General features: G+C 45.0%; 1 protein-coding gene across 1 annotated transcript; it reads left to right on the top strand.

Annotated features, from left to right (window-relative positions):
• Nucleotides 1-21,716: 21,716 nt before the first annotated feature.
• Nucleotides 21,717-26,401, top strand: CBLN4 (cerebellin 4 precursor). Its single transcript, XM_046678132.1, has 3 exons — nt 21,717-22,007; nt 25,005-25,121; nt 26,204-26,401. Exons 1-3 carry the CDS (start codon nt 21,717-21,719, stop codon nt 26,399-26,401), a joined length of 606 nt encoding a protein of 201 aa, XP_046534088.1.
• The last annotated feature ends 332 nt before the right edge of the window (nt 26,402-26,733 follow it).

Raw genomic sequence — 26,733 nt, 5'->3', positions numbered from 1 at the left:
GCTGACCCTTAGAGGCATGAGCAATAGTACATGCTTATTATATTAAGTCACTGACATTTAGGGTGGTTTGTTACACAGCAAAGCTAACTAATACAACAATATCAATAACAGTGTTGTTAATTAATGGGGAATAAAGGTAAAACATCTTGTTTCTCAAGATAAGTTCATAAATCTTCATAGATAGATGGTCCTATAGTGACCATATGACTGATTATGCTTTAAAAATTTTTTTTACCATCCACAACTCTTGCATTGTATGACCTTTAGGAAATAAATTGTGTGGATGCTATTAGACCCATGCTTTTGATGAAATAAAGCCCTTATTTGCTTGACTCACTTTTGAGCATTGTCTTCATATTTAATGAGACCCTCAGGTTTCATATACCTTTTTCAGTTGCTACCTCATGTTAAACTGAAATAAAACTAAAAGGACACTTTAAATGAGCAACGAATGCACTGTGCTGATCTTTGAACTGCATTCCCAAGTCATGGAAGTTTGAATTCCTACTATTTCTTCCAAATTATTTATAGCCAATAGGTAGAAAGTCCTCCAGACATTCAGAGAATATTTAGTTGCAAGAAACAGAAACCTATCAGGTTAGTTTATGGAAAAATGAGTTAAAAATATAGGAGACACTTATAGAAACTGATTTTAGGGAAGAGCTGGGAAACAGGCAGTATGTCTGCCTCTCTGTTTCTCTCTCTCACTTGCCATGCCTGGGCTCCTGCCTTTGCCCTCCTCTAATTAATTCTGTCTCTGAAAACTTCTTGTAGGCCTTCTAAACAGATCCTATAGTGGATGTGGTGGTGTGTGACTCAGATCCCCCTTTCAAAAGGGCTGAAGCATTCTTCCTCCAGCAGCTGGGAGTATTGGTGGTTGATGGCTCTCAGTTGAGTTGCTCTCTGTGTTTCTTTTAGATGAAGAGAGCCTCTTTGCCCTCGGGGTAGCCTTTATACAACTGCTGTTGTCAAGGAGGTCTAAAGGCTTGGCTAGCTTCCAGCAGTGAGTAGGGCTCAGAGCGAGAAAAGGCTTTGCAGAGGTTCAGACTGCACTGCAATTGTCCTGCTGCTTGGGCCGTACAACCTGACAGCCCTTGTGGCCTTGGAAGAATCTGTTGTGAGAAAGATGCAAAGTGGAGTTTATGGCAAATCTAACAGGAAAATCACAAAGCAGAGCCCTAGGTTTCTGGAGTACAGCCATGTTATCTGCAGCAGAGAACTACACACCATTTATAAAACAGCTCCTGGCATGCTACTGACCCTGGTAGAGATGGAGTCCCTGACCATGGGATATCAAGTGACCATGTGGCCAACGTTAACTCCTCACGATCTGTGTTCTATCCAGCCCAGCAGCAATGCATTGTAAATGTCGTGGCATGTCTGGGATTGGGAAGGAGCAAGGCCAGAGGGCACAAGTAAACTCCATAAGTGGGAAGCCCAGTCCCCCATGTCATTCATCAGGGTTGTACCAATGCTTATCCATCAGTTCACACCTTTGGCCACATGAAGGTTTTCATATGAGCAGCTGATAAAGGATGAAAGGGACTGAATCTGCTTCATGGATGAGTGGGCTCAGTTTTTGGGAGCAAGCTGTTGCACGCTCATGGATGTCCCAGAAAATGGCAGTGAAGAGAAATCCTCCCAATGGCAGAGCTATGGACAGTGCACCCAGTTATCCACTGTGTGGAAAAAGATGTGCACTAAGGATATAATATGGGCTCTTGGGTGGTAGAGCTTGGCTTGGATGGTTGGTTGGGGGCCTGAAAGGAGAAAGATTGGAAGAATGGGATCAAGATGGTTTGGGGAGATGGCATGTGGATGAACCATGGGAGTAGGTGCAAATTGTGAAAATCTTTGTATTGCATGTTGATGCTCATTGGAGAGAAGTCACAAGGAAGAAGAACTAAATGATAAGAGAGACACAAACTTGGCTAGTTGATATCAGCCAGTGTATGTCATTGGGCACAGGAAGTGCATGATGAAGTAGCTATGGTGGTAGGGATGGAAAATATGCATGGGCCCAATAGCAAGGACTCTTCAATCATCAAGGCTGACTTGGCTATTGCTACTACTGCTAGGTGTTTAATCTGCCATCAACAGAGTATGCACTGAGCCACTGATAGGGTACTATTCCGTGAGGAGTCCAACTTGCCACTTGTTGGTAAATTGGTCACATCAGTCCCCTTCCTCCATGGAAGGCACAATACTTCATCTTGACTGGCATTGACACCCACTCCAGGTATGGCTTTTCCTGTCCTGTTCACAGGGCCTCTGTCAGCACCATGTTCCAGGGTTTATAGTATTGATCTCTTAGCATGGAATCTTGCATAACATGGTGTTGGACCACTTTGCAATAAGGAAGTGTGGCTGTGGACACTTCTCTGCAGCCCCCAAAGCTAACAGTCTGATAGAGTAAGGAATAGTCCTTTGAAGAAGCAACTGAGGTATCAGCTTTGAGATGACAACCCAAGAGGATGGGGTGCTATCATCCAGGTTTCAACATACACCCTAAATCAAATCCTTCATATGATGCTGTGTCCCAGGATCTAGAACACATGGGTTTTGGAACCAAAGGGTAGAAGGATGAATGGCCCCACTTGCCACCATTCCCAGTGATCCACACAGAAAACTTCTAGTCCCATCCCAGCTACTTTCTTCCTGAGAGTGAGTGCCTCCTTGAATTTTGCACCCTAGGGACCTCATTTGCCTCATCCTAACCCCAGCCCTCACCTACATTATCACCCAGCTCATACTTTACTGTTAACTGACTTATAGTCTGTTTTCCAATTCTAAATTTCCAAGACAGTAGGACTGAAGGAGTGTATGTAGCAGCTATCAGGAGTTAGACACACCTGGGTTCCAATCAGCTTTCCTGCACGCAGGTTGTCTGATCTTGAACTTATTACTTAGCTCTCTGGATGGTAGTTAATTTTTTCCAAAATGACAGTGGTTACCGTTCTAATCTCATAGGCTTGCTCTGGGGGGTTAAAGGAGGTGATGTACTTAATGGACTTATCACAGTGCCAGGCCAAGGCGTACCCAGACATTGGTAGATGTTATTACTATTGTTAATTACCACTACAACAGTTACAACTACTACGAGTACAACTGCTAGTTACTACTGTTACCATTACTAGTACAACTACTATTATTATTACTACTAGTACAACTACTACTTCTTCGTGGGTTACTAGGAAGATTTAATGAGTTTTTAATGATTTGATAAGTTAATGAGTATACCTGGTGCTCAGTGGGTGCTTGCCAAGTGGTAGTTATTGAATTAAACATAAATGCCACTAGAAAAGGTGGCACATTACGCTTATTGACAACATTGCCTGTTTTACAGGACCTTCACACCCAGAACTGTAGTATTTCTGCTTCTGCTCCTCTGTCATCATTGTCAGGATCGTTAACCTTCTTTGACTCAAGTAAAGTGTGTCAAGCCCTTCACACGGCTTACCTCAATTTAATCCTCATGCCAACTCTGGAGGTAGGTACTATGATTATTCTCATTTTACAGATGGGCAAACTGAGGTCAGGTTTGCAACGTGAGCCGTCTTCCTCCATTGCCTGTGCGCTTAGGCACTGTGCTTTGCTGTCTTTGTTGCACCATTATGAGCACCATGGATCATTTACTAAGCATTTCCCCCAGGCAAAGAGGAAGACAGGGGCTTAGCCTAGCTGAGGCAATATGGAAGAGGGATGGATTTTAAACCGGGTCCAGAGGATGACTATGATTTATCTAATTTCTGAATCTTAACAATAACAATTAACCTAGTATTGCATATAAGACTCTTGCCAAGTTTAAATTCATTATAAACTTTTCAATCTCAATGTAAACTCTCCATCATTTCACTTTTTCTATAATTTATTTGACACCTTGGCCAAATGAACCCTTCTGCGCTTTTGGTGTCGTCTACTTTGTTCTGAAAGAAGAGTGTGTGATGAGAAAGCCACAGAACTTATTACCAAAAGTAATAAGAAGTAAAAGATAATTATAAATTGATATTAAATCTCTCTGATCCATATTTTATTAGTTGCTAGGTTGCATAAATCAGAGGTGGAGTGATTACCAAGAGTGTCTCTCATATTTTGAGGCTCCAGATTTTAACTTTCAGTCTGAAAAGCTTTTCTATCCTGGCAAAATATAAATGGTCACCTCAGTGAGTTGTTTCAATAGTCAAATATGGATTGTATAGATTTGGTGTCTTAATGAAGTGGCAGAAATGTGCTCTGATACAATTTCATAGCATATTTGGTCTTTGAACTATAAATTACTGTCAGTTTCTGAAATGCTTTAGGGAAAGTCATTGTGGAGACAAAATGGTATCAGGTAATATCTGAAACTTTCTGCCTAGCTCCACATTTCTGTAATTTCCTGTTTAGAGGTGTAATCTACACAGTGCTGAAGCTTAAAGGGACCGAGTGACTTTGTAGATGAATAAATTGAGGCTTAGAAATGTGCCGTGATTTTCTGAAGTTGTATAGTCACGGAATCTCACTCATTCATTGATTCATTCGCTCCTTCACGAATATTATTGGCTACTCTATACCAGGCACTTGTATTAGGCCTTAGGGATAAATACGGAACAAAACAGACCGACTCTTTTCTCTTTCATAGAATTGCTGACTTGTGGGGGAAATTGAAGATCAACAAATAATCATAGTAGTGACATATGGAGTTTCTGTGATAAGTCCTATGATTAAAAAGTTTAGAGTTAACATGTATATCTTCCTAAAACTAGAGGGTGAGGAAAGCCATTTGAACTGAATTCTAGAGCTGCATTCTCCAATATGGTAGCCACTAGCCACATGTGGCTATTTAAATTTAAATTAATTAAAGTGAAATAAAATTTAAAATTCAGTTCCTCGGTTGTGTTAGCCGCATTTCAGGAGCTCAATAGCTACCTGTAGCTATTGGCTGCCATATTGGAGAACGCATATCTGGAACATTTCCATTATTGCAGAAACTTCTTTCTGTTGGACAGTGGTGCTTGGAAAAATGGATGCAATCTAATCAAGTGATGGGGGAGATGGTCATTTTAGGATTAGAGAGTGTTGCATGTGAAGTTCCTTACGTGAGAAGGGGTGTGATCCACTTGGGGACCTTGAGGGAACGCCGTGGTGTTTCAGCATAAGGGTGGAGAGGTGGCTGAGAGTAAGAACCTGTGAAGCCTCACAGTGGTGGAGTCGAGGCTTGATCTTTCTTCTGCGAGCAATAGGAACCGTTGCCTGATTCTCAGCTTGGGACGGGCATGAGAGTATTTGGTTTTTAAAATAACCACTTGTGTTTGCAGCAAGGAGAATGGATTGGAGGGAGGGAGAGTGTGGAGCACATGTGGTACCTGATAGCTGATAAATAAATATAGGGTGAATGTTGAGTAAATGTCATTGAATGAATGATGCTCTCAAATGAATTATGTGGGCCCCAAACCATTCACATCATTGTTTTAATCAGCACTATCAATCAGATTTAATTATGATCAGTATTAATTAAAGTAATTATTATCAGTATAGTTAGCATTATCAGTCAAGTTAAATTATTGAATCCCCGAACTCATCTTCTCTTTCACCACTTTGTTGAGAAACAATAGAAACAACCAACGTCATTATATTCCTTAATTTTCCAAAAATATTAGAAAGTATCGTATACAGAATCACTTAGCTCCTTGCTTCTTATATTTGGTTGATTAGGAGTATCCAGTGCAGGTATTTTGCACGTCTCTATTAACAGTTTATGCCATGGACTGTCAGTGCTCTCTTTACTACTGGAAATAGTCTTTAGATCTAATCACATTAGAGAGTCAATTCCAGAAATCCTAGAATCAATTCAGAAAACACATCTTTAAAATTCTTTTCCTCTAGAACCACTCCTGGTACCAAAATCTCTACTAGTCAGGGTTCTCCTGAGAAGCAGAACCAATAGAAATAATGTTTTACCAGCCATCTGGGCATCCCTTAGCCCAGTCAAGCTGACACATAAAATTAACCGTCACCATGTTCTAAAGTGGGAGAGATTGTGATTCCATTTTCCATGTGTCAAACACTGTGCTTCTCCTCTGATAGGGAGGAGATACAGATGCGAATAAGATGACCTCAGCACACTCCTGGGCTAGCCAGGACACCCAAGGGGCCACTCTCACCTGAGTCAGAATCTGCTGGGTGCAATGAAGGAGGTGAACACAGGTTGCTCTCTGTCTTTGGAGGAGGAGAGATGAAGGACTCAGGGAAACCACAGAGAATGAAGTCCAGCCCAACATGGCTCCTCTGAGCCAACCTGTCTCTAAAGCAGGTTCTGTGAACACAGTGAGCACCGTGGCCCAGTTTGAATACTCTCCATTCCTGGATTCAATTCTGAATCACTTGCCACAATGCTCTTCTTCACTTGCTAACGGACTAAATGTGCGGCCCATTCTCCCACATTGTCCCTAACCTTGTACTGGAGTTGTGTCCTGTGACCCTTCTTCTATGACCTTGATTGCCTTTGCCAAGGTCAAATCTACTTTCTAACTCCAGGAGGATTCTTCAAGCTGTCTTGGCTAATGTCTTGCCCTTATGTGTCTTGATGCAGCATCTGGAGTCTTTCACTCTCCATTCTTAAGTTCGTCTCCAAAGATAACTTTTCCTCTTTGTCTATTCCCTGTGCTCACCCTTCCCTGCCCCCATCTTCAGGGCAGAGGTCTGGACAATATTTCAGTTGGGACTTAACAGACATTTACATTTTGGATGTAACAGACACTTACATTCTGGCTCGGGATATTTATTGTCATGCAGATTTAAACCTGTGCACCATGCTACATGATACAACAAGCTGAAGAACCAAGGTGTTATCCCTTAAGGGATCTATGGCCAGGGTGCCAATTTCCTGAAACTATCAATTAATTCACCTATTCATTCAACAAAAAATTATTGAATTCCTACTGTGTGCCAGGCCTTGTGTGGGACATAGGAATTACAATTCTGAACAAGACAGAGATGATCATAGGTCTCATGAAGTTTATAAAATGTAAGAAAATTAAATATGTGATTAATGAGAATTGTGACAATTAACAAGAAAACCAAACCTAGTGGGTGTTGGAGGTGAGGGCATTCTGGGACAGGGGGAGGGGTTCCATGAGGAAGTGGCATTTAAGCAGTTCTGAGAAAACGTAGCAGTGACCCAGTGAAGGGGCAGTGGTAGGCATGGGGGGGAATCAGTTCAGGCAGAGGGACCTGTGTGCATATAGGCAGGAGATGGGAATGGTTAAAGTGGGATGTGAAGGGCCATACTCAGCTTCTGTGGCTGGACGTGGAGAGTGGAGCCCAAAGAGGGGCGTGCTCTGTGCTGAGGCTGGGGGGTGAGTGGACATTGTAGGACAAGGGAGGACTTTGGATTTTATCTACGGGTAATGGGAAACTAATGAAACATTCTCTTCAGGGGAATGATATTGTCAAAGTTGAATTTTTAAAATCCCTCTGGCATCAGTGAGGGGAATGGAAGAGAAGAGGATCACCTTGGGTGAGCCGTTAGAAAGCTCTTCAGTACCCGGGTGGGACATGGTGGTGTCAACCAGAGTGATGGTGGTGAAGACGGAGTAGCAGTGGAGGCCCCCTCCTAGGATCAATTCCAGGGGACTGTTAGAGAAGTGCTGCTGCCCTTCTAGACAGGGCACATGCTCGGTTTCTGCTGACTTCTCATCCTAGATTAGACACTGTGTTGTGGAACTATAATACTGATGCCTTATTTATGCCCAAGAAAGATTTTCAGAACTTTCTGACTAAAAGAAAAATAAAGGAAAGGGGACTTCAAGCATTTGGGAGGAAGTGGGTACTCAAGGTAGGGAAGTGAGCATTGAAAACCCAGGAAGGAAGCTAGGAGGAAAGTCTGAATGAGGAGTGGGAGCTTTGAGACACTTTTCTCTCCTGTGTTTCGTCTATCAAACAGGACCCCCTCCCCACTAGACCAAAGCAAAGTGACTTCTCAGATCCTCTTTATGAAGGTATTTTTCAACCATTTCCCTTGGGAAAAAGCTACCTCGTGTTAATCTGCAGTCCAGAGATGAGCATCCACAGGCTTCTTCCAAGATGTGTGTGGTGTGTGTGTGGGGGGTGTGTGTTTGTGCACATGTGCACACACATTCACACACATACAGATTCAACAGTTTGTATAGAACTTGAGAAGAGCTCCTGTGTGTTTTTTTTGTTTGTTGTTTGACACACAGTGTTTCCATAGCAAAGTGAACTTGAGTTTTTGAGAGGCTATTTTGGTGCGGCTTTGGCAAGCCCTGTAAAATCATTAACTGCACATGAGTCTGGTTTCTTTAGCACCAACTTGTTATAAAGCAAGCTCTAGGGGGACTGGACTGGCGGGCTTTGGAATGACATCTTTAGGTCCCACATACATCTGTGATGGAAACGACATTCATACTTCCCTTCAATATTGGGGCTCAGCTTCCTCTCTGTGCCTGCCAAGCTGGGCCACAGGACAACTGGAGGTTCAGTCTGCAAGCGTTTGCTTCTTTGGTCAAAGATTTGGGAAATAAAGGTTCTTGCTGGACTTGTTATTGATTACACCTCATCGTTTTAATTGTCTTCATTAAGGGTATTTTCCCCCCAGCTCATTTGGGCTGAAGTCCTCACTTACTTGCCCTCAGGGGTCACTTTGACCCCATACAGCCCTTTCTTGTCACTGCATCAAGCCAGATTGGCTTCTTTATTCACACTTTCTTATAAACTTAATCAAGGCTTCTTGGTTAGAGCTGAGAATACTAAAGAATTAGTAGGCAAATGTTCATTTCATGTTGATTATCAAAATGCAGAGAATCCATTTGCCCTTGTATCCTTCTACTATTTTCTATTAAAAGCAAAATACAACCCTTTCACTCCAGAGATTTTGGTTGCCAGGGGAAGAAATCCAACTTGATCCACTTTAAATATAAAAAGAATGTATGGGCTCTGTTGAGCAAGTGGCATCTGTTGCCTGTCACCAGGAGCAGAAGTCTGAACACTTGTGGCCGCTACATCTTGGTATCAGAGTCATCAAGGGGAAAGTAATGGAGTCAAGCACTGGACAGAATGAGCTTTCCTCACATGGGAAAGAGAGAAGATCAACTTCAGTGGGTATTGGTCCCCATGGCCCTTGGGTCCCTCCTAGCAGCTAACTCAGGGCCATTGACCTGCATGTACCCCTCTTGTGCTGCAGCAGAACAACTTTGTCTCTCCTACAGGGGACAGATATAGCTCTGGGATTGGCCAGCTTTCCTGTGACACACACTTAAGCAGACAAAGGAGCACATATTGAGTCTGAAATGGAAAGATATTCCCACATGAGGAGATAAGCCTGGCACAGGCTGTGATGAGTCTTTATGTCTTGAGAAGGAAGTGCTCCAGGCCCAAGCCATCCTTATGTGGTAGAGAGGAGGCTGAAAGACTGTGCACATGAGACTGCCTTTCCCAGGGAGCTCCATTTGGCCAAATCCTGATATGGAGGGGGTGCCTCGTGTATGAGTGGTCAAAGACATTATAAGAAAAACTTCATCTCCTTATCTCTATTTCTTGTCTAAGCCTCCTTATCTTGGCATAATTCTGTAACACTGCTGTCAAAGAAAACTGCCATCAGGTGGCCTCAACTGCTGCCCTTCCAGATGCCTGACTCTGAAGGCTAAGGCAGGATCCTTTCTCTTCTGCTTCCAAATATAAAATCCTAATGGAACGACTCTGTTTGGGTTTGCTTAGGTGATATACTCATCTCTGGATCAACCACCATGGCCATGAGCATGGGGTAGTGTGATTGGCTAGTCTGGGGTCACAAGGCCATTGCTGGGAACAGAGGGAGGGTATTATGATCAGCATTGCCCCTGTCAGCCATGACATTGAAGTGGAGTGGGAGCAACTTACCATGGAAAGGCATGTGCTTACATGTAAAAACAAGACACCCACCATGCTAAGCAACCTCAATTTAATCCAAGGGTACCACCCCCATCTTCACAATTCAAAGATATCCACACCAGACTGAATATTAAAATTGCCACGGAAACTTTAAAATACAGATTCCCAGGACCCTATCCTTAGAGTATTTAATTCAGTAGGTCTGGGCCTGCCCTCTGGATCTAAAAATTTTTAATGCTTTCTTGGTTATCCTGATAAAGATCCTACTTTGGGAAACACTAGTGAGTACAATTCTAGTAGGGTGATAAAGTGTAGAATCTTAAAAGAAAGATTGAGCCAAGTGTACTTTTGTAATGCAATATTTAATTTGCACTTAAATTATTCAGAAATCATAGTCTATTTTTGGTAAGTATTGTCTGATTCTGCCTATGCTGATGGAGAGGCAGGAGGGGAATCAGGCTTGAAGATGGAAACCAGAACCCTGTCTGAAGAAGGATACTGTGAAGAAGAGCCACAGAAGTGCAATGTAAGGGAGGGTAATGAAGATGTGCCATACGTTTGGCCACCAGCATCTGAACCCCTTTCTATGTCTGGGGAATTAGACATCTCATGAGTCTTGGTGAGAGAAAGGATGACCTCCCACTTTAGAAGCTGAAAATGCCAAGAATATGCTTGTCCAGCCTCCCTTGCAGCTACAGTCTCAATGGAGGTCTCACCAACAAGATGCACCACTCTAAGACTTTGGTGTGACACTGAACAGCAATGCCTGTGGTTAAGGTGAGAGCGTGTGATCCTTGTCAGAGGCGGGACATCAGGAGATGGTTTGGATGTTTCTGTGAGACAGAGGGCATGATCAGAGGCTGGAGATTTTGCATGACTCAAACATTTTGATTGTCTGGATGGGTTTGATGAGGACGATGTGGGCTGTGGTGGTAGTTTAGAATGAACACATGTTATTTCCTATGCAGACCGTCCTAATCCCCAGCAGTTTCTCCTAAGTCTAAGTTACCTGAGCTCCTGTAAAATGTAGAGCTCAAACAGGAAACGGGAAAGTTACTACAACGAAGCCACTCAACACAGATATTCTGAAATGCTTCTTAAAAGGAAAAAAAAGGAAGGTGAAGAGGCTGCAAATTGGCAATCCTGGAGCTACGTGTAGTCTATAATCATGTGTTGGTTAACCCACAAACATCTTTGAACTAGTTGTTAACGTCTAAGAGTGGGGGTTTCACCAAAAAATCTGAATTTATCTTTCTATTAAAAAACCAAATAGCTGGCATTACTAGGTTCACCTTGTGCAAAGTTTACTAGCAGCTGCCTGCTGGAGATGAGGCATAAGCACTCCACTTTTTCACAGTTAAGTCTTGTTGATGTCACCCATTTATGGCCCCTGATTGGCCTCAGTCTCCATCTGGACTCTTAGCTGCAACAGCGAAAGCTGACTGACTAATTTCAGTAGAAGAGGAATTTATTAAAATATATTCAGTGGTTCACAGAATATCTTAGAGGACTGGAGGACCAGGTTGGAGGTGATGCAGCCAGGAATGACACCCCAGCTCAGTTTGTGCTAAAGAACTGGGACCACCAAGACAGGATAAGTGTGGCTGCTGAGTGTAGACCCTCCAGCCTGCTCCACATGTATCACCTGCTCTGGATAGGGGATGCTGGTTACAGCCCCAGAACCACTGCACCTGCTGCCATGTTCCCTAGAAGGGGTTCTGTGAGGTCTTCTAATTCAGTGTCTGGGGTGGGTGAGTCTGATTTGCAGAGCTTGGGGCACATGCTTGCACCCCAGCTGCGAGGGAAGCTGGAAAATGAGTATCTGTTGCTTTCAGCTTCTATGGTGGGAGGCGGGCTCTGCTTCAGAAGGTGGAAGAGTCCCCAGACATATGAGGGGGTTTCTGATATTGAGCAACCGAAAGGAATAGCAAGTGTCCACCACAGCCCCCGAAGGCACTGGAATTTGCTGCCCTTGCCTAGTACACGCTAAGCCCTAATTAAATATTGGTTGAATGGACTATAAGACTAGGAACTTTAGGAAAAAATTATAGGAAGAGGGTTAGAAAAGAAGAAAAGCAGAGGAAACATGGAAAGGCCAAAGGGAGAGAGAATGAAATACAGCCACAAAGGGGAAAAATTCAGTGACTCATGCTTTAAAAAGCTTTGCTCTAAAGCACAGCCCATCCATTTCCTCATTCACTTTGCTTTTCTTATCTATTTTGCTGTATAATGACTCTACAAAGCCCATGCAAAGCCCTGTGAAATTCTTTTTTTTTTTTTTTTTTTGTGGTCGGGAAATATGGGACCCAGCCCGGAAGTCGTGCAGCTCAGTCAATCACCAAAACACCAGCTGCCTAAGTGATGAGTCGTTCTTTCCAAGAGGTAGTTATTTAGCCAACAGACAGATGGCCAAGAAAGTCAAGCTAGTTGGTGTATTGTTTGTCATTCGGGAGGCTCACAGCCAGCTGAAATAGCCAGAAGCCAGTGGATTCAGAAGCCATAGCCAGTCACCTTGGACTTGTTCCTAGAATCCTGCAGGTGCCCAATTAGCAGGCGAAGGACAGAGCAGGGCGGATTTTGCTTCACTGAGCCCACCACCTAGGGAAGAAGACACGTTCTCATAACCCCAGTGGTAGATGAGAAAGTGGCTGAGCTGATAGCATGGCCTAAAGATGCTCCTAACCCAGAATGAAGAATGGAAAACAAGGAACAGCTGTGAAAATGGCTGTCCAGGGCAAGAAAGGCTACTTACAGCACTTTTCCAAGAAACGTATTCAATTTCCACGTACAGAAGGATGGCTTATGACACATCATAAATAATTAGTGAGCAGTAGAGAAAACATAAGTCAATTTTTGAAACTATCTATCTAGTGCTATAATTAGAATACACACGGAGAAGGTAGCCAAAGTTAAAATCTGTGTTACACCACTTTATTCATTACTTCAACAAATATCTAAATGGCTCTACCATGTGCCAGGAACTATTCCGGGGAATCGATTATGGTGGGCAAGAATCAGCCCACCTCTGCCCTTGGAGCTGACAGTATAGTAGGGAAGTAACATTGCACCTCCGGAAAATGCTATAGATGAAAAGCACATAAAGCTATGAGGTCATAAGATGAGCTAACTCTAATTGTCTAATTAAATGTATATTTAATAGCTATATTTAATGTAGTATATATTTCAATATATATGCATATGCGTGTAGATATGTGTGTGTATATACATATACATATATTCCCCTACCTCGGGTTTATGGTCAACAGCTTTTATTAAAAATTCTGTGATTTGATGCCTGTCTTCCTCTGCGATAAGTTTCATTTCCACTTGCTCTCTACTGATGTTAGTAATTCTAGAAATACAGTCAGTTTCTCTTCTGAAGTTGGTGTCACTAACTGAGAAAAAATGGTGCTGAATATACTAAAAGCCCCTTGCATTTTTTTTCTAATATTTTATTTTTCCTTTTCTTCCCAAAGCGCCCCGGTACATAGCTGTGTATTTTTAGTTGTGGGTCCTTCCAGTTGTGGCATGTGGGATGCCGCCCCAGTGTGGCCTGACAAACGGTGCCATGTCTGCACCCAGGATCTGAACCGGCGAAATCCTGGGCCACCGAAGTGCAGTGGGCGAACTTAACGCCTCGGCCACAGGGCCGGCCCAGGCCCTTGCGTTTTGTTTCAATCTTTCTCTTGTGGTCTGAGGGGAAAGATCTTTGGCCGTGAAGACAGGTGCCCTGCAGTCAAATCTAACCCTGTCACTTACGAGTGGAGTACCTCTGGCAGCAGCCTCTCAGACGCTCCATTTCCTCAATATGAAATGGGGGTAGTAAGATCTGTCTCTCAGATGAGGGGTGGCAAACAAATGGGAGACGTTATCAGCAACTGAGTTTCCCTAAAGAAAAAAACAATGAAGTTGCATTGTATTCGAGGGTTAGATTCTCAGGTTAGTGCACAAGGGAAAAACTGCTCAGTCAAACTTACCCTTGAAAATCCTTCGAAATCCTCACCGTGGTATCTGACACGCCAGCTCTCAAGGAGCCCTCCACAGCCAGTTTTTCCTTCAGAGGCGAAACAGATTGCTGCTTCTTCAGCTGAGCACCAGATAAAGTGGTTGGCTTGCTTTTAGTGGCCACGTTGTAGGAAAATACCTCTCTTTAGACACCAGAAGCACACACAATGATGCAAGACGCTCATGTCAGAGAGGCAGCAGGAGCTGAGCCGAGCGGCTGCCTCAGCAGATTCAGGCTGCCCTCTCGCGCTCCCTCCGGGCAGGGGCAAGTGGAGTGCAGTGGCGGGGAGAGCTACCTTTGGATGGAAGCTATTTCTCTCTCTTCCCTCAAAAACACTCCTGTTAAACTTGGGAAAGTTAAAAGTGTCTAGGACCTTCCAGCTGCCCAATAAATAGTTGCACTGCCAGGTCCTTAATATACCTCTGCTGGCCCTAAGTACCCTCAGGTACTTAACGACTGTGGTATTTTCCTCCCCTCTCTGCATGGCTCCCTGATTCCTTTGTTGCTTTGTGATGACTGTTTCTGGCCAGCTGTTCTCGACTTTCGGTGTAATTTTCACTTTGGAGAGTCTCTCTCTTTCTGCTAAATGCTTCCTTCAGACACTCTGAGTGATGAGGCCCAGTGATTAAGAGAATAGGGAAGAAAGAAATAAAAAGAAAATTAAACTCTTCCTCCATCCTTGCAGGGGGCTCACAGCCTGCCTGATGCCTTACCTTCACTGGAGAGTTTCAGCCACGGGGAGTTATTGGCAAGGAACTCACTCAGCCTCATGGCTCTAGAATGTGGGCACTCATCCAATGGCTTGCCCCACGAACTTGGCTTTGATTATCATCTCTGCACTGGGTATCTGAACCTTGAGTCTCTTCCACACCTGGGCACGCCACGTTCTCCCCCGTGATAATGTCTGTGAGGTCGAGTTGTGGCCAGTGCTCTTCAGCGGTTAATGGGCCTTGGTCAAGGGAACTGCAGAGCACCGCTCACCTGTAGTCATTCAGAGATTCCATAAATTAATGATAATAATCGCTACCTTTAGTTAAGCACCTCTAGTATGCCTGATACTGTGCTAAGGGCCCTGCTTACATTTCCCTCTTCAATCCCCACAATGAGCTATGGACTGGGTATTATTTTTATGATTGCAATTTTCCTGGCTGAAGGAAGGTTTTTAAACTTGCCCTGTGGTCATAAAGCTAGTAGGAGATGAAGACTAATCTAAATACCCTGTTTTCAACACAAGGGGTAGACAGTCTGACGGCAGATGGACCCCTGGTGGATGCACCCCACCAGCAGCATCTACAAAGTCAGAGCACCATCTGCTTTGGATTCACCTGGGTGCTAATTAATAAACATATTCCCAGTTCATGGGCAGAACCATCATCTCAGAGTAGGGACAGAGAGTCTGCCTTGATAGTAACCCTCCCGGCAGATTCTCACAAGTAGGAGCCATTGGTGAGGACCCTACGTTCAGACCCTCCTACTGTGTGCAACAGAAACTAACAATGGCTGGGCACAGAGCATGTGCCGACACCGAGCTAGGCTTTCCCCAGTGCTCACACGTTCTATAAAGAGCCGAGCTGAATCTAAAATGTAATCAGAAATTTTGATACTATGTGTGAGCTTTACCAGTTGCAGTGTAATTTTTTTCTTAAATGTGCACTGTGAGGTTTTATATGTCTGGGCATCTTCCTAGACTTTGAGTGAATGATTTTTTAGAGTTCGATCAATATAACAAAAGAAAGAGAACTGCTGTTCAACCTGTGCCACTTAGGAGAAACAATTTTACTTCCTTTTCGCTCCGAACTTTGTTTAAATTATGAAGAAAAAATTAATGTTGTAAATACTTGCTGGATAGTCTGCCCAGCATCTATCCCCTAAAAACATTATTATTATTATTATTATTTTGAGGAAGACTAGCCCTGAGCTAACATGTGCTGCCAATCCTCCTTTTTGCTGAGGAAGACTGGCCCTGAGGTAACATCTATGCCCATCTTCCTCTACTTTATATGTGAGATGCCTGCCGCAGCATGGCTTGCCAAGCGGTGCCATGTCCACACCCGGGATCTGAACTGGTGAACCCCAGGCTGCCAAAGCGGAACGTGTGCACTTAACTGCTGCACCACCAGGCTGGCCCCAAAAACATTATTTTAAATGTGAATCACAATGTAATATATGATTTCTGTGACCATTCAAACAATAAGCATCTGAAGTCAAATTAACGGGGTTTCCTTTCCCTCTATTCCATCCTCTAAAGTTGATGGTTCGCTGTCTAGCATTTCATAGTTTTTCCTCCGCTTATTCAAACGTACCTGTATCTTCAAAGACTTACAGACTACGAACACAGAGTCACACCATACAAATGAATGTCCACTTTTCTCTTTTCACTTCACCACATATTGCTTATACCACTTTTCTAGGAATTCTCCTCTCCCCTTGATCCTGTTCCTGTGACATTCCTGGTTTCTGGGAGTCAGTTGTGTGTGCACAGAAATCTGTGCCAGGGGGTGGGCATTTGATACAGATGGGGCAATGAGTCTTTTCTTTGGTATTTTGGGGTGTCCTCTGGGTGCATGGATCTAATATGTGTAAAATTGAGAGTGTCAATTGCCACTGCCCATCATGTAGGCTTCAGAGAAAGCTAGGATGCAGTGAGCAAAAGAATAACACAGATGTGCCAAGGGAAGAGAGATAAAGATGGAGACAGAGCGTTAGGGAGAGAGAAAGAGAGATGGAGGTGGAGATAGAGTTGGGGGGGGAGGGAGAGGAAGATGGGGAGAGGGAGAGAGAGAGAGAAGAGGGAGACGGGGAGGAGGGAGGAGCAGATGGGGAGCGGGGAGAGGGAGCGCAGAGGCAATGTTTTGGGTTACCCATAGGGCTTCCTTCCTTTCCCAAGGCTCAGTTCTGCCGTTGCACTCTGTGAGATAGGGTCCTTCCAATAAATTCTCTTTGTGCCTCATTGGCCTTCTATTCTTAGTAACTAAGGATGGATTAAACATTTCAAGCCCCTAAACTTTTTTGAAAGAATTTTATTTTTCCTATCACACTTATATCATAGTGAGTAAATGGTATATTATTTCCCTTATGAGAAATAAGGGCAATGCTAAGTTACTTTATTTGGTAAACTTTCTTTTTGCTTATTGACTCTCTGCTCAATCCTGTGCTCTCAAGGGGTTGATAATTCATGGAGAACACAACAAATAAATCAACGAGTTCAGAAATTGGGATAAATATAATGACTGGGACAAGCATAGGGTATTATGGGAAGGCCAAAAAGAGGCATCAAAACCTGTCTGCAGCCCTAACCAAGAAGTCCGACTGCTTGCTGACATCTTAGACATGTACTGTGTTGGCCAGTGTGGTGATGGGAGGAGACGTTGTAGATGAACTATCTCAAACAATTTTTAAATTATAAACTCAATTAAAATGATTTTTAAATCATCCAGCTACTTTCCCCCACCAATACCATCTCCCTACAAAACAAGTCAGTGATTTGGCTGTCTCCAGAGGGAGTCCTCAGGATTTACTCAACACTGCTCTGAAACTTGCCAGTAGTCACATATTGGTTACTCACAGAGCCTTTTTCTCCTTAAACTACTTATTCTCCCTTGAGGAATAGCATTTGCTTGGATTGATAACTATCAGTGTAGAGAGCGAAGGGTAATTAAGTGACCCTGTGGTCCTTCGTTTGGGTATGATATGAGCCTTGCTTCTTGCTCTCTCTCTCTCGATTTTCCACCTTCTGCATGACTGACCCAAGGTTCTGCCCGCTACATCCTGTGTGGGTCTTCTTTCATTCAACAACAGGGTTATTTTCCAGGCGAGACCCTTGGAGCTGAATACCTTGTGTGTCTGTCTTTGCCTTCTTTGAGACCTTTTCTTCAGAAACAGAAAATTGCTCATGGATCCTTATTGTCTTGGGTTTGCTTGAAACTTGGTTTCTCTAAGTGGTGGTCAGACCAGCAGTCTTGGAATTTACTTACCACAGGAATATCACTTCCCTGTGCAAGACCAGTGCAGATTCTAACTTACTTTACTAACTTACTAATTTACTCTAAGTTGAGCCCAAGTGCAGAGAAGGGAAATCACTATAGGTCTAGCAACAAAATTCCTGGGCATCAATCTGGGAATCTCAGAAAAGGGGAACATTTGGGTCACAACTAGGTTTCCTAACAGTACATTTGAAACTGGAAAGAAAAGGAAAGAAAAGAAAGAAAGAAGCAGATCTGTGCTGTGGCTGGAATGAGACTCGGACTTGGTTCCGTTTCTTTTCTCCTGGGGATGCTGGGGCTGGAGTGGAGGGTGTGGGGAGCAGGTGATTCTTCCTTTCTCAAAGTGTGAGGGAAACATTTCCCACAGGCAAGGGATTGGATTTGTTCATGTCTTTTGGCAGGAGATGCATGGGCTTATGTGGTCTGCTTTCTGGGATGTTGTTCCAATGAGGACTCTAGGTGGCAAGGATGGTAAAGCCAGCTCAAGTGCTGTGAGATTTATTGCAAGGATACAGGAGGCTCATAAGAAACCCAAGGTTAGAAGGAAGTGCTGCTGGACCTCTTGGGAGCAGGCATTATGAACTGGAGATTCCCTGTTCACTCCCTCCATCTCTCAGAAGTGCACAGTGTCCAGAATCGGCTTCTGTCTACAAGTGTGGGCCGTCCTCCTATTTCTCCCAACACACTCCTCCTTGCAGGTGGCTAGTCGAGGAGACTACAGACCTCTCCTCTGCAGGACCCAGTGCTCACTGGAAGCCGTCCCAGTGTCTCATTCAGATACTAGAGAGACAAAATCGAGCAGCCCTGACTCCTCTGGCTGCATCAGGACATGCAAGTCATGGACTTCTGGCGTCAGATGGATTGACAGTCCTAGAACCCAGGAGCTGTCTCTGTTCAATCAGCTGTGGCAGGAAAGGGAGACAGGACCCTGACATTCACGATATCAGATAGCTTCTCTTAGTAGGAGTTGACAGAAGATGTGGTGTTTAAACATTTTTTTAGTAAGGAACCAAGACTTTTGTTTCCAATTACCTGGAAAGCCTTGAATTTAAATTTATTGAGAGAGATTCATTTAAACCAGTTGATACTATAAGGTGACTGACTGATAATTACATTCTGTCTGGAAGCATCCAGTCATTTCACAATCAATTATTGAGTCCCTAAGATGGTCACTCTGCTGAATTTTGGGGCAACAAAATGAGTGTTTTTGGTGAGGGTAAGAGGAGGGAAGGAAGGTTTCTTTAAACCTCAGTTCTTGCAGGAAGAACGATACTTAGAGAAGAAAAGGATGCAGAGAGAATATATTGGGGTTGCTGGAGAAACATAGCTTATTGACTATTTAACAATTCTGTAGTCAACAGGGCTTTTTTCTCATACTCCTTCCAGCCTGAAATTGAACAGCCCAGGTCTTAGTTACTAAACAGCTGTCCTGGACAAGGAAAGCAGAGCGCTCACCCCTATGGAGAGAAAGAGGAACCTGCCTTTCAAAGACAGCATCACATGAGAGGAAATTGCAGCTGCTCTCCAGGCTGACTATGGGAAGAGCTGGAGGAGAGTAACAAAGGCAGCAAAGGCCATCTTCAGAAGGCACCAGGTCACCCTCTTTAGTTGTAGTTTAGAGTAGTGACATTCAGCATTGTAACAAATAGCACAGCAGGAGCACCTGCCAATCAGAACTGGTACTGGCCCCATTGTAGCAGAATCTGGAGGCCCGATGGCTCCAGGCACCAACTCTTCAGTTGCAAGATTATAAGGAGGTGGAGGCAGGGAAATACCAACCAGTAGGAGTAGCTCTGATTTTAACAATTGGAACTGCAGTGTGATGCTTATAGCCCAATACCCTGCCCTCCTGAAGGGTCTTATGGGGACAAGATTGGAGATGCAGGCCTGGCTTCTGTCGTGGAGGGGCTTGAATCCATGCTAATGAGGATGTCCTTCATTCAGGAAGGACTAGGGAGCTGTCCATCTGGGGGACATTGCTCGACAAACATCCCATCAATTAATAATTAGTCAATACATTTCCAGGCGCTCCGAATGACTGATGGGAATGCTGTTGGCAGCTGGAAGTCTGAAAGGAAGCTGGAAAGGGAGGGACATGTCCCCAAAACATCACAGAACTGGAGGGCTGAGCGACCTTAGTTAGCAGGGTCCCGCCCTCTCAGGAGGGTAAGTGCCTTGGCCAAGTTTAGGTAGCCGACCACAGAGACAAGCCCTTTGCTCCCAGTGGTGGCTGCAGAAGAGGAAGATTCATCTTGCCAATCAGAGGCCAAGATGGCAGTGGGGTGGCACAGAGGGGAGGGCAGCACACCACGGGAGAAAAGGTGCTGTATCCTCAGGAGGGGGGTTGACTTTTTTTAGGGGTTCGGTTTCGGAGGACTTCTTCTTGCTGAGTGAACTCTCTCTCACTCTTTTTCTGGCCTTGCCTAGGGTGGATTCGCGGTGTGGGTGGCAAGGCGCGGCCCCGTGGCTTCTAAGGCTCATCTTCCTGGAGCGGAAAGCGTAAGGCACCTCCTCCCAGCGGCCCCCGTCGGCTTTGGTCCGCCCCGAGGCTTCCCAGAGCTCGCCAAGCCCCAGGGCTCTGTGGGGCAGGCTCTGGGCCCGGCGCGGTCAGGACGCCAGCCGGTCCCCAGGTCCCGGGCAGCGCGCCACGCGGGGCCGCAGCCGCCCATCTAGCTCCGCAGCCGGGGCTGGCAGCAACGCGCTCCGCTGGGAGGGCGCTCGGCGGCGGAGTCCCGCGCTGGGGAGGGGCGAGGAGAGCCGCAGCCCCCTCCGCCGGCCCAGACCGAGCAGCAGGCGAGCAGGCGCGGGGCTGGGGCAAGCGGAGGGCTGTGGGCGCCTCTCTCTGGGCACACACTCTCCGCACCGCGCTCCCCGGGGCTGAGTGGCCTCGGACCTTGGCAGCCATCAGCGCCGTGCGCCCCTCTTGCTCCGGGGTGCGTTAAACGCCAGGCGGGAGCTGCCCAGCTGGGGTCACCGGACTCCTTTTCCCCCTTTTCGGGGAGCCCGCGGGTTGAGCTAGAAGCCAACCCGGCCGGAAGCTGCGCTCCTATAAATAGCGCGCGTGTGCCCGCCTCGCGCTCTCCCGGCTGCGCGAGGACAGAGAAAGTTGTGCGCAGGGACTCCGGGCGTGCGGCAGAGGCAGGAGAGGACCCCGCCGGCCGAGCCGCCCTGCGCCCTGGAACTGATCCCGTGAATTTGTGCTTTCCGTGCTGGGGACTCTGCTAGCCGCTGCCTACCTGCCGACGTCCGAGAGACACCAAGCTTTGGGGAATTTTTGACCAAGCGAAAGCGGGAGTCGCTAGAGTCCTGGCCATGAACACAGCCTCGCGTTCTTCTCAGTCTGGGAAACACCTTCTGCCTCTGTAATTCAACCCTGCCGCAAGCCAGACGCGTACTGGACCGACATCGGCAAGGCTCGGCGCTCACCAGCCCCTGGCTTCTCTGAGTCCCCTTGGTTTTCCTGCTCCGTGGTTCACCTGGGAGTGCTTGGGTTTGGAGAGAGAATTTATCATTTTCCTCTTCGAGGTGTGAATGTGAGGGTTTGGTGACTTTTAGATGTCTAGGAGTAAGGGTGGGTGCAGGGGCCCCAGACAGAGCTGATTCTTGGGCGGAGGAGGGTGGGGTAGGGGGTTCTGCATGAGCTCCTTAAAGGACAAAGGTAGCAGAGCCAGCGAGAGAGCGCTAGAGGAGACTTTGACTTCAAACCACAGAATTGGTGGAAGTGTGCGCGCCGCCGCCGCCGTTCCTGCAGCGCTGTCGGTCTAGCCGCTGGCATCTTCCCGACCTCCGGGGTCCCGGGGTAGGAGGCGACGCGGGCGAGCGGAAGCGCCAGCCCGCTGCGGCTGACCACGCGGCTCACCATGGGCTCAGGGCGCCGGGCGCTGTCCGTGGTGCCGGCCGTGTTGCTGGCCCTCACTCTGCCGGGGCTGCCCGTCTGGGCGCAGAACGACACGGAGCCCATCGTGCTGGAGGGCAAGTGTCTGGTGGTGTGCGACTCGAACCCCGCCACGGACTCCAAGGGCTCCTCTTCCTCCCCTCTGGGGATCTCGGTCCGGGCGGCCAACTCCAAGGTCGCCTTCTCGGCGGTGCGGAGCACCAACCACGAGCCGTCTGAGATGAGCAACAAGACGCGCATCATTTACTTTGATCAGGTCAGACCCCAGGGATGCGGGACCCCGGGGGTTGGGGGTGGGGGCGATCTCCAGGCAGCTCAGACTGGGGCTGCCTTAAGCTGGTCTGATTGCGATGTCGGAAATCATTTCAACACTCGCCTCCCCAAATATGTCTGGGTCTGCAACTTCTAATGTCTCTCCCACCACCATCCCGCCCCCTTGCCCTCCTGGCCTCGGAAAGAGGCTGCTGGGGGCGGTGGGAGAGAGGCTGGGAGTGCAGAGCCGGGTAGCAAGAGCTCAGGACAAGTTTAACAGCAACAGGTCCGCAGGAGCTGGCGGGAATCTGGTCCCTGGACCTCTCAATCTTTTGGCCAGAGCTTGGTCCCCAGGCTCAGACTCCTCTGCAGATGCCGCCGAGGCCATTCCCGCGGTACTCTCGCGGATGCTGGATAAATGATTTGTGTCTCCCGGGTGGAGAAGCTTCTCCCCAAAGAGAGCTCCGGGGATCCACACACATTTCATAGGTCTCGCAGGTGGCCAGAGAGGGTGGGCAGCCGTGGCTGGGGTCAGACCTCTCCCACCTTTCTGCTGCCAGTGTCTCCATACACGTTGCAGGCGCCACTGCAGCCGACAGACCTTCTCCGGTACTTGGAGAAAAGTTGCAGAGGTGGAGAGAGAAAGAAATTGGACAACTGCGCTGAGCTCCCGTAGGGCTCTCCCTTCCCCTGCTCCTCTCCTTTCAGAGAACTGCAAATTACTGAGGAAAGACAGACTTTTGGGTTGAGGGTAGGGGATGGGAGAGGAACTGATGAAATCTGTGGCTTCTTTTTAGCGACCTGGAGCTCTGGGGTTTGGCTAATAAGAAACCCCAGGACATCAACTTAGCTTTAACAAGGAGTCTTAAAACTGAAAACTGACTCTGGGGTTTTAATTCAACCCTAACAGGACCTGAAATCTTAATTGCAAAGTCACAGGTGTAGTTCACAGTTGTATGCAAAGCCACCTGTGTAGGAGCACAGGTTAAATGGTACTGCAGGATGTGCCAGCGAAGGGATGAGGTGACATTTCTATTCTTTACTTAATTGTCCCTAAGTAATGCACTCTCCAGCTGGCCAAAGACAGAGAATGCCTCTCTGAAGCTTACTATCAGACAGCTGTAATTTTTAAAGACTTAAGCAGCCCCTTTGGGGTTTTGGTGCAGTATTTTCCATCTTGATGGAAATAAAGTCTAGCACCACCCCTGGTTTGTATTTCAATGCATTAGTTAGATGTTGGAATACTGTGGACACTGCACTATCTTCTGTACAGTACATCCTTTTCAATGACCTTTCTGTCAATTAGAAGAAGAGAAAGGTTTGTTCTTCTGTTCGGGGAGCCATGCATCTTAGAGACAACAAGACACATTTAGTTATAAATCTCAATGCGCCTGGATGCTCTAATTACAATGTAGAGTCAACATCAGCCTTATGTGTAGTCAACACTAATCAGGCATTTCCATTACGGCTAATGAATTATGCTACTTGTATCTGATTCAGGAAGTCCCTGCTAAGTACCTCAAATTATTTTAACTGTGCTTGAAAAAGATCTTTGTAAAGCCTTTTCTGGGGATTATTGCATAGTTGGTGACTTGCTGAAAAGTCATCAATGCTCAAGTCAGAGAAAGGAATCAATGCTTATTTGGAAGAAGGTAAAATCTCAGAATAAAACTATACATATACATGTATTTTAGGTCAGGGGTTGAGCCTGGAGCATCTTCCTGACCGTCACTATATCCTGGTGCATTGTTCAGAGGTAACAGTATGTCTTTAGCAAATTATGCAAAAAAAATCTTGAAAATGTATTAATATTGGCAAGAAGGCAATGTTTAAAAGAGATAGTAGCAGATTGCCATGGATATAGGGGAAATGCATCTTTATAGGACATCTCATTTTTTTGAATAACACTTATAGATTTATTTCTTGGAGAGAAATGGAAACAACCCTAGTTATTTTACAACTGCACCCCCCCCCCCCCCCATACATTCTCTCTTTCTCAAAGGAAGGGACTTACCTATGTGACATTTACAAATTTAGTTTAAGAGGTCACGTATTGAAATCCAGAGTTAATTTCATAACCAGTAGAACCAGGCTGAACATCCTGGAATACAAAATATATTGTTGCTTTCTTGGAACGCAGTGCCTTATTTCACTTTTTATTTTTGACCCTTGAACTTTAAATAAAGAGCAAGTGATTGATAAGTATCTACTGGATAACACTGGGAGGATCAGGAGAAGGTGACCAATTTCACAGTCTGTCCTTATTCATGCTCTACTGTTTGGCAGCCTACAAAGGCTGAGTCATTGCCAAAATATTATAATTAAGGCCTAGATGGCGTAAAAATGAAAAAAAAAATGGCCATGGATCTTAGGAGAGGTCTGGCTGAGGCTCAGAGGAGGGCCGGGCATTCAGATCGCTCTGCGCACCAACTGTTGTCACAGTGTCGTGGATTATGTCACACGGTGGCGGGAGTGCCCAGGCCTCTGTGTGATGTGTCCAGGAATGACTGCAGAGAGCCCATGGATGTCATTGGCTGGCTTGGAAACGTCACCTCTGGACATTGTGAAGACTTGCAGAGGGTGGGGATGTAAATACATGGCAGATGCCTTTTATCTGACTATCAAGGTAAAGCTTATGCTTATAAGCCCTCACGTTACCTAGATGTTTCCTGAGCCATCAGGCCTTGCTGGAAATTGAGGCATGAATGCAAAGCAGTTACTGAATTTTTTCCTATACTATTTAAAAGACAGAAGAACCTTCCAGTATACAAATCCATTTACCAAGTCACTAAAGAGGAAAGGAACATAACTCAATATTTTATTCTCTATGGTTTCTTAAGCTAGTTAGTGAGAAAGAAAGAAAGAAAGGAGGGAAGGGAGGGAAGGAGGGAAGGAAGGAAAGAGAAGGGAGGAAGGAAGGAAGAATAGAAAGAAGGAAACATTTCACTTACTGAAGAAAATATTGTAATAATTTACTGTTATATATTATTTTTATTTGTAGATCCTAGTAAACGTGGGTAATTTTTTCACGCTGGAGTCTGTTTTTGTAGCACCAAGAAAAGGAATTTACAGTTTCAGTTTTCATGTCATTAAAGTCTACCAGAGCCAGACAATCCAGGTATGTGTTTGACCTGTTCCCTCTCTGCCCCCGAACAACAGTATTCATTGGTAGTGGGTTATGTATTTAAGTATTTATCCAAAGATGTGTTTTCACTGTAAAAATAAACGTCTTTATAGTTTCTTTTTAAAATACTTAATTTCCAATTTTCTTTTTTATAACATCCATTAAGATTAAGATGCATACATTATATGCATCCAACAAGAAGCATATAGAAAAATAAGCAATTGAACTTATTATCTTGATAACAGCCAACCATTTAAAAAACACGGCTTAGTAAAAACTCAGGGACACAAATCTCTCTATAAGATGTTGATTTCATTTAATGCACGTGAAAAAATTATTTGAACTTGTGAGGAAAAACTTGTAAGACTATCAGACCTTTACAAGTGCATACTAAACAGATGAAACAAATTTTCTTTATTGTTAAAAATTATGAGATACTGCTAATCATTAAGAAGAAATTTGTAAAGGAGCAATTATTCAACGTACTTTTTTTTAAAAAAAGCATACGATATGCTAATGCTTTAAATAGTTTATCCTCAGTCATTCTGATGCTAGCGAATTCTTGACAACTGCAATTCCGTAGTTAACAATATCTTTTGTATTGTGCTTTCCAAGGTAGTGGGCTTGACCTTACGCTGAAAGGCAGCAGTGGGGCTAGTTCCTGTAATATTCAAATATGCCAACAAGCAATAGCACCAATACATGTCTGTGGGATTCTAGGAGAATTTTTTAATCTTATGCTCGATGTTTGTGCTGTATACTATGTCCGTGTGAATGACAGATTACACACTCATCTACCACTGTGACATATCCTAGTGAATCGATAAATCGATCAGCCTCAGATTTAGTTTATTCAGTATTATTTTTAAGATAAAAGGGATAAATATCTAGTAAACAGATTTACTACCATGGAAAAGCTTTCAGTCTAGCCATGCAATTGGCTGATTTGAAAGGAAGGGGCTATATTTACTGAACAGCAGATATTTTAGCAGGTTGTTCATCTTAGACATTATTCATTATCCCTGGTAGATGTTTTGACTTTAAAGAGAACTTTTCAGTGGTTTTCTTTCTTGTAGGTTAACCTGATGTTAAACGGAAAACCGGTAATATCTGCCTTCGCTGGGGACAAAGACGTTACTCGTGAAGCTGCCACTAATGGCGTCCTACTCTACCTAGATAAAGAGGATAAGGTTTACCTAAAACTGGAGAAAGGTAACTTGGTTGGAGGCTGGCAGTATTCCACGTTCTCTGGCTTTCTGGTGTTCCCCCTATAGAATTTCATTTCTCCGAGATGTTTATCCAGGTGAGGGGCGGCCCACCCCTGAGTTATTGGAAGATCATTTCCTCATCATCGGATTAGTGTCTTTTATTGGTTTCTCATGGGTGAATATGGATTCTCTTTAAGGATTCTAGGCCTGTCCGAACCAATACAGCGTTTCACAGATTATTTTTGTGCGTGTGTGTGTTTTAGTATATTTGGATCGGGGCCCACAGCAGACACCACCTATCTATGCTTAAATCTAACAGTTCAAAGCTGTCTGCGAGGTTCATTCTGAATTTAACTTCCTGGAATTACTGAATTCGTTGCAGATGTGGAATTTTATTT

The sequence above is a fragment of the Equus quagga genome, chromosome 12 (assembly GCF_021613505.1).
Source record: "Equus quagga isolate Etosha38 chromosome 12, UCLA_HA_Equagga_1.0, whole genome shotgun sequence".
NCBI lineage: Eukaryota > Metazoa > Chordata > Mammalia > Perissodactyla > Equidae > Equus > Equus quagga.
The sequence above is the reverse complement of the archived record's forward strand: the minus strand, read 5'-3'. Positions and strand labels throughout refer to the sequence as shown.

Excerpts from the sequence above, each read along its gene's own strand:
- CBLN4 (XM_046678132.1), top strand. The coding sequence starts at position 21,717 with ATGGGCTCAGGGCGCCGGGCGCTGTCCGTGGTGCCGGCCGTGTTGCTG. Across the intron at positions 22,008-25,004 it reads GCATCATTTACTTTGATCAG|ATCCTAGTAAACGTGGGTAA; the intron begins GTCAGACCCCAG and ends TTTTATTTGTAG. Across the intron at positions 25,122-26,203 it reads ACCAGAGCCAGACAATCCAG|GTTAACCTGATGTTAAACGG; the intron begins GTATGTGTTTGA and ends TCTTTCTTGTAG.